At 32.2% G+C, this 17,788-nt stretch overlaps 1 protein-coding gene across 1 annotated transcript; it reads right to left on the bottom strand.

Annotated features, from left to right (window-relative positions):
- Positions 1 to 6,671: 6,671 nt before the first annotated feature.
- LOC123668741 (dnaJ homolog subfamily C member 22) lies at positions 6,672 to 17,348 on the bottom strand. Its single transcript, XM_045602435.1, has 6 exons — positions 17,088 to 17,348; positions 12,086 to 12,233; positions 11,417 to 11,621; positions 9,084 to 9,227; positions 7,833 to 7,956; positions 6,672 to 7,031 (listed from the first exon to the last, which is right to left on the bottom strand). The coding sequence occupies exons 1-6, from the start codon at positions 17,346 to 17,348 to the stop codon at positions 6,822 to 6,824; spliced, it is 1,092 nt and encodes a 363-aa protein (XP_045458391.1). The 3' UTR covers positions 6,672 to 6,821.
- Between the last annotated feature and the right edge of the window lie 440 nt (positions 17,349 to 17,788).

The raw sequence follows: 17,788 nt of genomic DNA, 5'->3' as shown, positions 1-17,788 counted from the left end.
TTTGTGTTTTTCTATTCAAATTTTACTTAAGCATACTAAATTTTTTTAAGTTGTATAGGCCTATATCCAGCCGTCCGACTGCGATAGGCTGAAGTGGTGATGATGAACAAAAATTAGATCGTCGTTTTTATTAACCGACTTCAAAAAAAGGAGGAGGTGACTCAATTCGATCGTATGTTTTTTTTTTAAATGTATGTTCGGGGATAACTCCGTCATTTATAAACCGATTTTGATAATTCTTTTTTGTTGGAAAGGAGATATTCCTAGTTTGGTACCATGATAAGAAAACCGGTATCTGATGATGGGATCCCAGCGAAATCGAGGGAAACTCTCGAAAATCCGCATGACTTTTTACTGGGTATACCGATTATGATGATTGTTAATTTAATCGAAAGCCGATGTTAATCATGTAGGCATATTTAAATTTCATCGACATCTGATTGCAACTTTAGATAATAAGGAAACCAGTATCTGATGATGGGATCCCAGCGAAATCGAGGGAAACTCGAAAATCCGCATTACTTTTTACTGGGTGTACCGATTTTGATGATTTTTAATTTAATCGAAAGTCGATGTTTATCATGTGATCACATTTAAATTTCATCGAGATCTGATTACAACTTTTGGAGTAATCTTTGATAATGCGTATTTACTTGACTATTTTTTCGTCTACCTACGTTGTATTACTTGTCGATATAATTGAAGTCTTTTTTTCTTTGTTTGCCTGCAAACATAATTATTTCATAATCGTTAGATCAACAATCAACTTATGTAGGAAATGTGAAATTTAAGAATTTGAAAACACCTCTGAAATGAAACTGTTGTTAGGACATCCTTTTAAACCGACTTCCAAAAAAGGAGGCGGTTCTCAATTCGATTGTATTTTTTTATGTGTTACTTCAGAACTTTTGACTGAGTGGACCGATTTTGAAGCCGGGGCGGGTCGCTAGTACATAATATATCATATCAAACAGTGGTTTTAAAAAAAATAATATAACAAATAAGGAATACAGAAAACCATCAAAACTGCAGCAATATTAATAAATAACAGTTGCGGTTGATTTGATTTATAATAAAAAACAATAAACTACAGGAACAAATATTTAAAATCGCAGAATCAACTATATATAATGAAACCCCTTTTTTATTTCAACTGAGTTGCACAATTGTTTAAATTTCGTAAAATCGTCAATTAAACAACAATAAAAACATTCAAATCACAATCATTATATTCTCAAAATGTCACAGTTCTTGTTCAAAATTAATGATCAAAAATAAAATACAATTGTGTTTGTTCGCAAACAAAAAAACGGACTTCAGTTACATCGACAAGTAATACAACGTAGGTAGACGAAAAAATAGTCAAGTAAATACGCATTATCAAAGATAACTCATAATATATTAGTGAAACCACATCTAAATCGGATAAGCCGTTTCTGACATTAGCGTGCACAAACGCACAGACAAACAGACAAAAATTCCAATAATCATTGTTTTGGATGCTATTTGAGCCGATAAAATTTCCAATAATGTTTCCTCTCATATATCCTCCATGCACGACAGTGACACGCTACATTTTCATTCATGTATTGATAGTTGTGTTTTCTCGCAAACGAAAAAAAACCGACTTCAATTACATCGACAAGTAATACAACGAAGGTAGACGAAAAAATAGTCAAGTAAATACGCGTTATCAAAGATTACTCAAAAACTTGTAAATAGACGTCGATGAAATTTAAATTTGACCACAATGACATACATCAGCTTTCGATTAAATTAAAAATCATCAAAATCGGTACACCCAGTAAAAAGTTATGCGATATAATAAAACGTAGGTCGAAGAAAAAATAGTCAAGTAAAAACGCATTGTTCGATATAACTCGAAAAGTAGTTGTTAGATCTCAAATAAATTTAAATAGGGCCAAATGACATGCACCACCTTTCGATTAAAAAAAAAAACTGTCGAAATCGGTCCACCGATTGAAAATTTTGAAGTAACATACATAAAAAAATACAATCGAATTGAGAACCTTCTCTTTATTTTGGAAGTCGGTTAATAATAAAATAAAATAGAATATTTACAATCGATTTCCGATTATTTCGTCAATAGTAATAAAAACCAAAATTTACAATTTTCAATTAAAGTGGTAAAAATAAGCTACAATGTGTACATCCATCGCGATTTACATAGCAATAACTTTTTTCAACCTATTTAGGTATATCAAACACGTTAAATTTTTTTTTTTTAATTTTATCTTATTGTGTTAGTGATAAGATATAGGTTTATGTGTTAGATTTTTAAGGGGAAACTAGATATTGGTATGAGCAAGACAGTGAACGCGTTCACCATCTCCTGCTTCCCAGCCAATAGATGTCGCTGTGCACTTTTAAATTGCGCTGACGACTTGTCCACGGACTAGTATATAAGCTGAAAACTTTCTAGTGAACTGATACCTTTTTACAATCTTTAGTCCTATTAGCACGAAGAATTTTTGAAATTGGGTTTCATTTAAGAACCCGTCCCATTTCAAATCCTATAAATAATTAATATTTAAGTTACAATATACAAACTATATAGTTTATAATCCATTTTATTCCATATTTATCGTACTATTTTAACTAGTTCTTTGATATAATATATTATATCGTTTATCTTTAGTCGATTTAATAAAAATAGCTAAATAAATAAACAAATAAATATCTTATAACATACACACACGATCGCCTGTTCCTATAAGTTAAGCAACTTAACCCTTGTGTTATAGGCAACAGACGACTGATATAACTAAATATTTTTTTATGATTATACCCAGAGTCAGGCGGGAATCAAACCGGCGACCCGTGGAACAGAAAGCAGGGCGAACAAACTTCGCCAACGGTAGCCCGTCAAGTCTCTGCGAAATCTCGATTTCTTCTACAGTTAAAAAATCTACATTATTTTCATATTCTAATAATAAACCTACGGCATTCGTATCTACAATTTATTAGATTAAAAATCAAATCATAACAACATGTAGTAGATAAGTGATACCATTATATGTTCTTTGGATAGGCGACGAGTGTTCCAATTTATGCATTCGTATTGTGTTACCTAAATCTTTTTATATTTTTTTCTGCTTCGAAGACAGTCCAACTTAAATCAGAAGAATTGAGCCTGAAAAAATGCTTTATTATTATTGAAAATAAAAGTCCCATTAATATTATACAATTAGTTAAAATACTGAACCTACCCGATCTCGTCGGAACGTCGGGATAAAATGTAACCTATGTGTTATTCTAGATCTCGAACTTTCACAATTCGACACCAGAAATTTATACTAAGCTAACTCTTAAAAGTGAACTTTACAATAGAGACTTATAAAAGGGAATAACGTGATACCTTTTATATTAATTAAGAAACTTATTTGAAATTTGGTATCTTTAATAGTTAATTTATTCATTGCAATTTCACAATTTTTTTATTACATTTAAAACACATTTTATCAAGTTCGTATTAAAAAAACAAACTTATCGTAAAGTCGAATTGGCGTAGTATAAATTGTTGATGTCGAATTATAATATTAGCAGGATGTACCAATCTAGTACCGTACATCTACCGTCTACCGTATCTACCACGTGTGAGCAGTCGTCCGCCTGGGTGGGGCGAGATGGGGTCGGGTTAGCATTCGCCACCTCGCCCTGGCACTTCAGAACACGCCTGCTTCACCGTCCAGTCGGGCGACACATATGACGCGGGTTCGATCCCAGCTCACGACAAACATTTGTATTGGCCATATAGATGTTAATCATGGCCTGGGCGTTTGTGCTTGTGTAGTGTGTTTCTGGACCCCCGACACAGGAAATAATCCTAGTGGGGGGGGGGGGGGGCTGTTAAGTGTGAAACTTTATTATATATATTTGTATATATATATATATATATATATATATATATATATATATGGCGTCTTTGAGTTGGTTTCGTATTAGCGACCAGCTTTCTCCTGTTCAAATGTGTCCTATGTCGATCAGAAATAGCATATCATTCTACTTGTAAAAGAATCTTCAAAATAATTCCAATTGTTTTTAATTTTTATTAGATATTAATCAAACCTGTCCCTTTATAAAATTCGTACCTAAGCAGAAGTACAGACCTTCAACTTGTGTAATACTACAGTATTTTTAATCAATAAAATTGTTCAATTTCCATTTGAAAATTAAATAAAACCAGTTTCATTTAGTATATAATAGTTTATTGAAATAAAATATAAAATTAACATTGTTTACTCAATAATAATAAATAGAAATAGTAAATTAAAAAGTAATCTACATAAGGACGGTATGTCACATACATAAAATAATACGTATTTGAATTTTTGATCTACAGTTTTAGAAAGATAATTAAAACTATTTATTTCTAAATTAGAATAAATTTTATTTTGAGAATTTAGAGATTCACAGAACGGAATTTCGTTTTTTTTTTCGAAACCAATAATTTATACAACGCCAACTCGAATTTTCGATAAGTTGGTTCTTTTAATGCGAACTTGATAAAATGTGTTTTTATATGTAAGTTTCTTCATTAATGTAAAAGGTATCATGTTGTTCCATTTTATAAGCCTCTATTGTAAAGTTCATTTTTATGCGTTAGCTTAGTATAAATTGCTGGTGTCGATTTCATTTAAATCAATTTATAATTAATAAATAGAAATAATAAAAGTTACAAAAATAAGCATAAAAATCATAATTCCTAAAACATTAGGGATCATCCATTTAATGTGGTCCACACAGTGTCACAAGGGGGAGAGGTTCTAAGTTTTGCGACATCATATTTCAAAATATAAAATTACGATTATTAGTATGAAATAATTTTATTTTTCATATCTATTTGATTGATGTTAATTTTATTGAAAAATAATTTAAAAAATAAATTAATAAAATAATGTCGAAAATGATATTTTAATTCAACAAATAAATAATTTATAGGTGTAAAATTACAAAACGTGACGTCATACTAAGTAGGTGTCATAAATGTGACAAATCATGACAAGAACGGGGGAGGGATCAAAAATCGTGAACTTTGTGTGACGTGACTTATGCAATACTACTATTATAAAACAGTGATAATAACCTGGAATTGAAATATATCACCTAACATTCAGTAAACATTTTATTGAATACTTCTGACTACTAATCATTATTACAACCATCCAAAATAAAGAGACTATAATATTTTATAATACCTATATATCAAGATTAGTTATATTTTTTAATTGTCTTAAATACTACATTATATATTAACTTCCTTAAGTAAATTTAATAAATATACGTTATGAAGATGTTACCTTAACTAGGCCCTTATTTAATGACCTTTTTATATATGCGTATAATATATCCCTTAAATTCTAACACATATTTGGCGTAATAAATGCGTAAACTACAATAAATGCGTCAATTCTTACTTTTTTTTATAACCATTTTAGCTATTATATTTAGTTCCGTATATGATCGAAATAAAGTATAGATAAAAAAAAATGCTAAGCTTTATTTATATTACGTGTTAGAACGACAGTAACCATTTTTGAAGTGAAATCTTTCTTCGGCGCACCGCACACACATTTTTTCGTAGGTAAGTTGGGCTGATCCGTCACGCTCTGGGGTGAAAGGCTCGATCGGGTGAACTCGGGACTTATTGTGCTTGATTGCGACTGCCAATTAAGTTTTCACTTCTGTCTTGTTTTATTTAAGGTAATAGAACTAATATACAACAAATTAATAATTGATAAAATATTATTAATTACCCCTCAGAAATTTATAAAAAAACGAGGCAAAATGTATTGAAATAAATGACGACTTCTAAGATAATGATTCTGAAACAAAGTTTGAACTAACAAAAAAAAATTAAATCGGCTATTCTTTCACTATTAGGTGTGGGATTCTTTCTTAAATTGTATTGGGATGAAAAGTGTATACTCCCTAACAAATCTCTATTAAATGACAGTTCAGTAAAGTAAAAAAAAAAACACGAAATATAAAAGCATATTGAGAACCTCCCTCTTTTTTTAAGTCGGATAAATATTAATTTAGCATACAAGGTAAACATGTGTAAGTAATATATACAATAAGTTGACCGGACAGACATTGTCTTTTAAACTGTCAAAATACTGTTGAAATAAAAAATCAGTTGAAATTATCGACACGTTTTATAAAAATTTAAATTACCTTTGTATTTTTTTTAATTTTTCAGTGTAAGAACCTTCTAGAATGTATTACAAAACTTAAAAAAAACTGTACCAGTTAAACCACTGTCTAGTTCGCACTTAGGCAACAATTTTAGAAGAGACTTACATTTTTTTACAAAGATTTATAACTGTAGTTCAAAATAATAATGAACTGTCTCAAAAACTCAAGTTATGATTATAACGACCACTAACCAGTTGTGGATAAACTTTATCCTGCAAATAAGTTACGATTAGACTTAGCAAGACTTAGACTAGTGCACTAGAACCTGTTTCCCCTCAATTAATAAATTAAAAGTTTTAGATTCATACTTCAAAAACTTATCGTTTGGATATCATCATCTGTCAAATAGCATTATCCACATCTGGTGTAACAGGCCCTAAATAGTATAACATATATACTTACTTTATATCCTACTGGAGAGAGTTAATTTAAGTAGCTAATAATAATAAATATTTTTTAATACTACAAAAAACTTTTTTTGACAACATTGATTGACCGTTAATTTCACAATCAATGTACAACCTAATTTGATCATTAAGTACAGTTGCGTGAGAAAGGTTTTACATTACCATTATATAATATATTTAATTAAATAATCCTTATCATTCATCCGAATTATCCTTCTTATTCCGTCGTGAACGCCTGTGCTTGCTGCTCGACAGTATTTCATAAGCTTTCTGTATCTCCATGAATTTCTCCTGAGCTTCCCTACGGTTTTCTGGTTTCGCTTTATCTGGGTGGTTTTCTTTTGACAATCTTCTCCATCGCGTCGTGATTTCTTGCTGACTCGCATCACGACCCAGACCTAGGACCTGAAATAGATAAAAATAGATATTAATACTTATTTATTATGACATGTTATGGGTAAATATTACGTAATCTAACAAATCAGATGAGACTGTTTAGTTGAACCTTTTTTACGCCGCTATGTCAGCAAATAAGGGATGTTACCTGTCCACCTGATGTTAAACGGTAACCGTAGCTTATGGACATTTGTGACATCAGTAGCCTACCACCATACTCACCACAGGCATACAAACCTACTTGAAAGTATTATTATTTGACTGAGAATTTCTGTAAGGATGCCAATCACAAAATTCTTTCGAAAAAAAAAAAATCCTTCAAATTAAGAAACGGGAAAACAATTCTTTTCGTTTACTGATAGTGTGTAATAAATATATCGACCGTATATTTATATCGACTATTATCGGATATCGATATAAATCTAAATGTACTAATATTTATATTAATATCTATATCAAAATCTAATCTTTCCTCATTACGTGTAAAATTAGGATTATATTTAAAATAAATATATCGACAATATATTTATATCGACTATTATCTGATATCGATATAAATCTAAATGTACCAATATCTATATTTCCTCACTACATGTCTATTAGAGTCAATGAATCTATGTGCGTTCAAAGCGGAATATTACAAGTGATTACAAAACTCGAATAAGGACGTATACCCAGCTGTGTAATGAGCCCTCTGTCACTGGATCTATCCGGATAAATCGAGCGTAAACCGCTGTCCAATCCAGTTAATATATTAGGAATTCTTCGATTTGATTTCGATATTTAAAATAATTTAATTAATAAAATTACCTTGTAAGCGTTCTGTTCACCGTGAGGGTCAGAGAGATCAATGATCTGCTTCCACACTTCGTACCAGCCGTGATGCTGTGCGTACTGGTACGTGTCGATGAGGCATTGCTTCACATCTAACCACCTGAACATAACAAATGCGCTTAATATATCTAATATTATATGTGCAAATACTTAGAAACTAAGAAATTCTAATACTTTTACTCATATGTTAGTATAAGCATAATTATGTTAATGCATTTGTACGTTTATGTATGGTGCTTAGTCATTAGTTTCATTATTTTTAACGCTATTATTAGTAAGTACAAATTAACTTGTCGGTCCTATCAATAAATAAAAAATTATGTAAAATAAATTAATGGACACCTCAATGCCACTTAATAATATTTTTCAATAAGACTGTCTACTGTATAAACTATTATTTTTTTGCACATTTTTATGTTAAATGCATTATTTGTAAGATTCTGTTTGATTTATAAGGCTAAATGTTAAAGAACTTTATTCTCAAAAAGACAATGTCACATGAGAGCAACACACTACAATAAAAGTAAAACATACATATCGTCGTCTTATAAATCCTAGTGCTCAATTAACGAATAGTTTAAATGGTTTCTTTTAACGATAAAGTGTTATTGAGAATATATTGCGAAAGCCGAGATTTAAATTCGTTAATTGAGCTTATATATTTTATTAGATATGGCAATTTGTTATAAAATTGTGCACCTACGAATATGATATCCCTTTTGGCAAATTTCGTTTTAGTCTTAAGCAGAACCAATAAGCTGGGTCGTCGATTGCTGCGCTTCGTGATACGTTTTATAAAGGACAAATTTGAACGCATAGATTTACTGATAACTTTTTTTTATTAATACAATAATTATATATATATATATATATATATATATATATATATATATATATATAAAGTTGTCGTAGGTTCATGGTTTTAGTTTCTTTATAAATTTTAGTTGTAATAATGTTTAATGTGGACATCGAAATAGTATTTTTATTATTTTATTTTGTTTTTTTTTTAAGTGAATTTTGTTTTGGAGGAATTACCCCATACTTCGATCAAATATAACAAATGCGACTTAACCAACGAGTTATATATACAATGGCGTAATGATTAAGGGATGCACTGAAAGATATTTTTTAGACATATGATCAAAGCGGACGTTTTTTTTAGATATGATCAGTAGTGTATGGTTATTAAAACTAGGCTATCAAAATATAAGAGTATAAAATACTTACCAAGGACTAGTGAAGAAATGATGTAGGGCTTCGTAGACGGGCACTTCATCACCTTCGCTGTCGGTGATGGTTCCGTGGAAGTACAAATAGCTGCACCATAGACCGAGATATAGACCCGCGCAAACGGCCAGTATTGCTACACGCCTGAATAACAATAATATACAATAATAAGTAAATACTTCACACTCAACAGCCCCCACTAAGATTTCCTCCTGTGTCGGGAGAAACACAATACAGAAGCACAAACGGCCAGGCCATGACAAACATCTGTAAGGCCGTATTTGTGCCGTGTACGGGGATTGATTTCGCGGCCCCCAGCGCATAAGCCACAAAACAAAGCTGTGACCAAACCATAAGAAGCAATATATTTGAATCTGTATTTAACTATCTTTGATTCATGCTTGATTGCACGGATATTGAACTGCTGGGTGACAGAGAGAGGATCGCTTTGCGCATTTAGTAGGGTTCGCAAACAGAAAATAGTTTAGTTAAGTGCAAAAATAAATTAAATTTAAAATTATTCAGTACTAATTAAATGTCTATATCGATAAAATGGCGAAGTAAAGTTGCAGGTCAGCGTTCAAAATCCATGCCAAAAATTATACTTCTGTATGTTAAATTATGAACAGATAAGTCAAGAAATCTGACACGCTCTACACATTTATTGATTGATTGATTTAATGGCTTTCAGTTGAGCCAGAGAAGTATGTTTGAACACACACACGCCTATTTATATACTGTGCTAGTGTGCTGTCAGGGTATGGAGTCTTGTGACGTCACTATACATGTCACAAATAATCTGCCTTTTTTGTTTAAGTCAGTATTTGTCTCTTATTTTTTTTTGTTTTACAACTAGGTCGGCAAACAAGTGTACAGCTCTCCTGATGGTAAACGATTACCGTAGCCTAAAGACAGCAGCATCACAAGAGCGTTCCTGACCCTACCCCCAATCTCCCCACGAGCTCTGGTCACCTTACTCACCACACGAACACAACACTGCTTGAAGATAGTATTATTTAGCTGTGATTTTTTGGAAGGTGTTTCTTACCAAGTTAGGCAGTTCCAGATTTTGAGCAGGAATTTTTCTGCTTTGCCCTAATAGTTAGCCAGTGCATTTCGTATATTATACGTATTCAATAAAATATTGTTTTTAAATATAAAGGTATCTGACATAATTTTATTTATAATTATTCATGAAAGTTATTCAAGAACAAATAGTTGGAGACATCAATATGCTGACACACTGACCCCGTTCTCTACAATTCGCTTGCTAAACTAAAATTAGTTTTGTCAACAAGTATAACAGTAACCCACAATTCACATATTAAATAAAAATCATAAATAACGAATGATAAAGTCAGCAATCATTTAAACTTTCTAGAATATTGTAAAACAAAATTTCGATTTACGAATTTACGAACTTAAAATGTAATATTTTTAGGCATTATTTAATTCAGGCATCAAGTAATATTTACACAAATAAAATTGAATTCATCATTCATCATTTGTGAAAATTAAACGAATAACAAAAATGAATGACGCCGCGTTGGCGCAATGGTCATAGCCATGGATTGTACCCGTTGTGCTGGCGGTTGCGGGTTCGATCCCCGCACATGACAAACATTTGTATCGGCCATACAGGTGTTTGCCGTGGTCTGGCTGTTTGTGCAGTCCTTGTGGGTCTCCCCACCGTGCCTCGGAGAGCACGTTAAGGCGTCGGTCCCGATTGTTATCATGTACACCTGATAGCAATCGTTACTCGTAGTAGGGAATATATTCGCCAACCCGCATTGGAGCAGCGTGGTGGATTAAGCTCTGATCCTTCTCCTACATGGGGAAAGAGGCCTATGCCCAACAGTGGGATATTACAGGCTGAAGCGTAAACGAATAACAAGCCGAACATTTTAGGTGTGTCAACAAGACTTATTTAACAACGCTGAGATTGAGAGAAAAATGTTATAATATAAAACAATGCAATTGCTTTTTTAAACCCACCACAAACAATTATAGTTCCAAAAGAATGAGAAAACCTTTAAAGGACAGTAAAAGAGAGATAAGACTAAAGTAAGACCTGTCTCCGCATTAAATAATTTGTTCCTTTTCACTGTAACCCATAATTTTTACACAACTAGAACCCATAATTTTTAATGTGGAAAATATATCTAGTGATAACTTCATGTCATTTTCTGTAAAAGTTTCCTACTGCCCCTTTCACATTAACTTTATACTAAATACAGTCAGTTAAACAAGTAGAATAAAAACATTTTAAAATATAAGTTTTTTTATTATATTATAAAATAAGCTAAAGATTTCTGTAAATCAAAACTACATACTTGAGAACATGGCGTCGCTTCATTGGCGTCCTTCTCCACTCCTTGGAAAACGAATCAAAGGCTAGTGAAGAAGCCAGCACCATGATTGTGAACCAAACGCTTTCATCGTAAATGTAGTAACGAAGAGGGTAGGCAGCATACGCAGCTAGCAGTGGCCATTTCAAGTTGCCTTTCTCCCGACCAATGTTACCCACTGTCCAGACACCTGAAATTAAAAGTAAATAACAAAAAAGTGGAATATTTTTTTTTTTCTTCAATATTTCTTATTCTATGGACGCGTGCTACACCAGAAGCATCGCAAGCGCGTAGTGACTCTACCCCCGCCCCTGTCCAGGAGCTCGCTACTTTACTCACCACAAGAACATGACACTACTTGATAGCAGCATTATTTAACTGTGATCTCCTGTAAGGTCGAAGTATTTCCCCAGACAGGTTCGAGCAGGGTATCCTGCTGGGCTGTACCTTAATAGTCAATTATTACTATATTTTAACAATAATTATTTTACAAAAGCCACTAATTTTTATCACCAAATCAAAACTTTTCTAGATATTAATGTTTAAAATTATTTAAAGTTATTCTCATATCAAAAATGCAGAAAAAGAAACTACACTAAGACTAAACTAAACTTATTTGAAGATATATGAAAATAGATTCATAAAGTTACTTACCGAGAGCTGCAACAAATGGTACAAGACAGTTTAGGTATCTGAAATCGATACCCCATAATTCGTCGGGTGGAACCGCCAACATCATCATCTGACCCCAGGAATAGCCGACCATTAGCATTCCCGTGAAGCGGTTCATTGAGAAAGGAGGCTGTTGGAATTACACTCACTTTACGCTTTGTATCTTCTCATTCATGACAAAATGATTGGATATTAATGATAGCAATACAACATTTACATAAACAATATAAAATAATATAAAAATATAATGTGAATGAAGCTTTATAAAATTAGTGAAAACAACGGCTTGATTTACTAAACATCGTATCAAAAACTTACATAGCTGCATGGTGCTAGATAGATATTGTGTAGACACTTAACCTACTGATCTTACAGGGGAAGAAAGTTGTAAATGGCTTATGTCTTATGCGCTTGCTGTGTTAGCGAGTTAATTAAGTTAAATCTAAGTCAATGTTAAATTTAGTATGCAATGTGTTTCTCTAAGCACTACATGTGAATTTCATGTTTGACTTGTTACAGTGATGTATTTTGAATAAATAAATTAACTTTGTATATTATTAAACTATGTTTAAGTGGTTGTGTGACATCTGTAAATGATGTTCAGTTAACAATGTCATTTCATATATTTTGGAATGGAAAATGTTATGACAAAGGGAGATATGTTGATAGAAAGGTGTTACAAAATATAATACAGGTAATATTTAATGTACAGATAATTATTACAATCAATACTTTTCACTGCTAATATTTATTATAACTTTTATAAACAAATATTATATTTAGATTTATATCTTGTGTAGGAAAGATGTAAGAACTTGTGTCTCCTTTGAGATAAATCATTACTCAAAGAAATTTGAATACACAATCTCATTGAAGTTTATTTAGAAGATAAAATACTAAGTTTCAATAATTACAAACCGAGTAGTAATTAGTCATCATGTCGTAGCTTCAAAGAAATTTGAATAGACAATCTCATTGAAGTTTATTTAGAAGATAAAATACTAAGTTTCAATAATTACAAACCGAGTAGTATTTAGTCATCATGTGTAGCTTTTAAAGTATTGTGTGGACATGGTTGCTTGTGAGATATGTAGTGTAACTTTTCCGTTGTTATCGTAGACTTTGTGTGTATTTATAAAACTTTATATTACAATGTTGCCTGATACATTATTTATTTTTATTTTTTGCTATTGATTTGTTAATTGCATTTTACATTGCTTTCTATCATTTTAAGAGACTGAATAGAAAGGATTTTTATTTATTTATTATGTTCAGTATTTTATATAATTCTTTTTTTTAACTGTAATAAAGCTACGACTATGGTATCAATGTTTTTTATTCTGTTTTTTTTTTTTTTTATTGGTCAGGAACATTTAATATTTATTGTTGTTTAATTTTGTTATATGGGTATTAATTTTTGTAACATGTTTAAAAATTATTCAGACCAAAACTAGTGTTTTTGAGTTAGAAAATAATAATGAGACACTGTCGAAAAATAATAAAAAATGTAGTAATAATTTTTAATTTGAATAGATTATTTAATTTTAATTTGAATAAATTAAACAAGCATTAGCTATTCATTCATTAAAAACATTTAAATATAAAGTATAATTAGAATAATTCGTATGTAGTTAACTATGTACATTTCCAAAATGGTTTTTGAGTGATTGATTGATTGATTGATTGATTCTCCACGGGCTATTCTCCGCAACTCGACGACTTAGTGCGCCTATTTTGCGTGGTTTTGAGTGATATATTAATAGAACTATAATTTTTAACATTAAGGGCCTGTTTCACCAATGTGGATAACAATATTTGAAGAATGACATGTATATGTATCTAACAGATAAAAGTTAATTATATATTATTCTTTTTTACCTTCAAATTCTGACTATATTCATAAAATATTTCTATTTACAATTGCAATTAAATTGCAATCTAAATATTGTAGTTTATTAATTTACAGAACAGGAGAAACAGGTCCTAATGACTTATACTAACATCCAAAGCACAAAAACATGAAACACAAAGCAAGCTAACATGCAATAAACACAAAAATCGTGTATTTTTATTTACCTTAACCTATAAGCGCTTTCTCCCAGGATACCTTCCCTATTAAAATAAAAGAATGATGATAATAAAGATAAATATAGCTAGTATAAATATTAGCTTTGATACAAAATACAACAATATATTAGTATTAACCCAAGTTTTAGATTATTATACAGAAAGGGTAAGTAAAATAAATTTATATTAAATAGTTAACATTGTGTGTGAATATATAAATAAGCTAAACAGTATATTCATATACATAAAACAAGAAATCTACAGTAAACAAAAAAGAAATCAAGATACTGTAACAGAAAAATTCTGTCAGTGTCGGACCACAATCTAACTTGACTAGGCAGTCACAGATCTCAGGACTGTTGATCTGTAGTTTCAGTAATACTAAAAAAAAAAATGCCTGTAGAATAAGCATAATTACAATGCATTATTTTTAACAAAGGGTATGGGTATTTTAGAGCGCATAGATGTTAAAGAAAAATAAAAAATAAAATCCTCTTGTGACCCGGAGTATAATTTGTATAATGTGGGGGTATTCAACAGTATCCTGGCCTTACTAACTTCTGAGAAAAGCAGAAATATCTATACGACGCAGGTAGCTTAGATCGGACCACTGAAGGTGACTTGGTCACTGTGTGACAATAACTATGTATTTTTTCTCAATAATGATAAAAAATGCTATTAAAATGATAAAATTCAAGCACATTTGTGGATCTCATTACAGGACTTCTCTCAGATATGGGTTTGAGCACTAATTTTTGGAACCAAGGTTTGGAAAACCTGATTATCTCTAAATCTAACTGGAATTTTTTATAACTTCAATTAGTTTTATCAATAAAATATTTTTATTTCTAAACTACACTTAAGTTATAATTTTCTATTATAACTGTTCTATGACAAATTTTGGGCTACCTAAATGTAATATTTATTTTCTTAATTTAGATTTACTTATAAAATAAAATAATTTCTGGATGTAATAATATATTTTTATACAATCGTACATATGTGATATAATAAAAACTAAATAGCATATGTTCCAATTTTTTTTTTTAAATATGCACTTCATTTTAACCTTGGGCCAAAAATTTCCCTCTTCAAATGTTACTCAAGTAGGTCTCATATTTTATTAGTTAATAACTCACTCATGGTGTCTGAGACATACATTCTTGTTTACAATAATTTGAGCTTGTCACCGAGCTAGTCTAAACAGTAGGACATTGTCACTATTTGCCTATCAAGTTATTATCAACACAATTTAGAAGTAATATAGATCTCTACGGCCTGTAATATCCACTGCCGGGCATAGGCTTTTTTCCCCATGTAGGGGAGGGGCTTAAACCGCCACACTGCTCTAATGGAGGTTGGCGGCAGACCACCGCAAACATCTGTATGGCTAATAGAAATTTTTGTCATGTGTGGGGATCGAACACATAATTACCAATGCTACAGCCATAAAATAGTGCTGTGACCGTTGCGCCAACACATCGTCTTTAAAAATAATATCGTATAATCGTCGAGATAACATAGATATAAAAACTATTTACAGTAGAATATATCATGTTAGTCAATAATACTCTGTTGAAGAATTACGAATCGATCTCACTTCTGAGTTGTCTATAAACTGTTTTCAAGGGTTGTTACGAATCGTCTCGCCAGAACACTCGACGAATTCCAACCAACAGAGCAGGCGGGGTTTCGAAATAGCTACAGCACTGTAGACCACATTCATGCTGTTCGGCAGATTATTCAAGAGGCAGAAGAATACAATTAGCCACTGTGTATGGCATTTGTGGACTACGAGAAAGCCTTCGATTCTGTTGAGACCTGGGCTGTACTGGACTCGATATATTGAGGTACTGAGATATATGTACGATGCGGCGACGATGACCGTTCATGTCCAGGACCAGAGAACAAGACCTATTTACCTCTGTCGTGGGGTAAGACAGGGAGATATAATATCACCGAAGCTGTTTACCACTGCGCTGGAGGATATCTTTAAGGCCTTGGATTAGGAGGGACGAGGCATCTACGTCAACAGTAAATACATCTCTCACCTTCGTTTCACTGACACTGATACGTTGAATGAGTTAGGCCAAATGCTGGCTAGCCTAAATGAGTTCTCCTGGCGTGTGGGTCTCTGTATGAACTTGGACAAAACAAGAGTTATGTTTAACAAGTCATACCGAGACCGGTATCGGTAGATGGTACCCTTCTTGAAGTTATTCAGGATTATATTTACCTAGGCCATACTATCCCACTGGGCCGCAACAATTTCGAGAGGGAGGCCGATATGAGGATTTGATTGGGCTGGGCAGCGTTTGGCAGACTTCGTCAAATCTTCACTTCGAAGATTCTGCAATGCTTGAAGACAAAAGTCATCGAGCAATGCGTCCTGCCTGTGTTAACATACAGAGCCGGGACGTTGACACTGACGAACGGACTGGTCCACAAGTTTAAAGTTGCTCAACGTGCAATGGAACGGGCTATGCTTGGGGTTTCTCTCAAAGATAGGATTAGAAATGAGACCATCGATGATCGATAATGATGATAACAAAGATGATCTACATAAGATTGCCAGTGTAGGCTGGGTGAGGATTGTGGAAAACCGGGATGTCGGGCGCAAACATGGGGAGGCCTACATCCAGCAGTGGACTGCAATAAGCTGATCTGATTATGATGAGTCGATAATACACACATATCACCTATATATAGAATGTTATATTCAAAAGATGCATAGCGTAGGGAATTTAGAATTTCCTTTTAAGTTGATACCAGGGTAATTATAAGTTATTCACTAATAATTTTACATTCTATATCTACTACCATGCCAATTAATTAAACTTAGTAAATAAGTAAACAGAAAGCGTATATCCCAATGAAAACCTCTAAATATACTTGACAATGTTAGACTTTTACCGACCTTTTTGTTCTGGATCATTCTTTTCACCAACTGCTGCATGTGAGTTGGATCTTCGTTAGCATCTCTAACGTACCGTGGTATACTCAACACTTCACCTAGCCAGCCGATACCAAAACCACCTAGAGTTGACCACCAAACAAATGCGTGTTTGTCTCTACGTAGATAGAAATGGTGGACTCCGAATATCCCACCAAATAGCCACAATACATAGGCCACTAGAACAGACTTTTTCCCAGGGATACTACTCCCTTTGAGAGACATTTTCACAATGATCCACTTAAATACAGGTGAAAAGTGAAACGGGGATTAAAGATTTGTCTAATATGTATTTAGAATTCCCAGTAAAATTAGATAAATTAAACTTAATGTACAATATATTATCGTACACTATTTTCGTAATTTTTTAATTTAGTTCCTAGGCTTGTTCCCAATTCAATAATTATTTAATGTTAATCGCTCGACACACAAACTACACAGTTATACTACAAACGGACTGGAAACAACTGACGTGCCGCTATCCGCCAATCCGCCTATCGCTAACATTAGTCTGTGTACGTCAGCCATTAGTGTTCGGATACTTGTTCAGAAAAAGCTATCTTATCACTGTTTTCATTTTTAAAAGGCAAATAGTGATGTTGCGTAATAATAACATTTAGTAATACGGTAAAACTATATGTTATACCACATAAAATCTCTATTAC

Source organism: Melitaea cinxia, chromosome Z (genome assembly GCF_905220565.1).
Source record: "Melitaea cinxia chromosome Z, ilMelCinx1.1, whole genome shotgun sequence".
NCBI lineage: Eukaryota > Metazoa > Arthropoda > Insecta > Lepidoptera > Nymphalidae > Melitaea > Melitaea cinxia.
The sequence above is the reverse complement of the archived record's forward strand: the minus strand, read 5'-3'. Positions and strand labels throughout refer to the sequence as shown.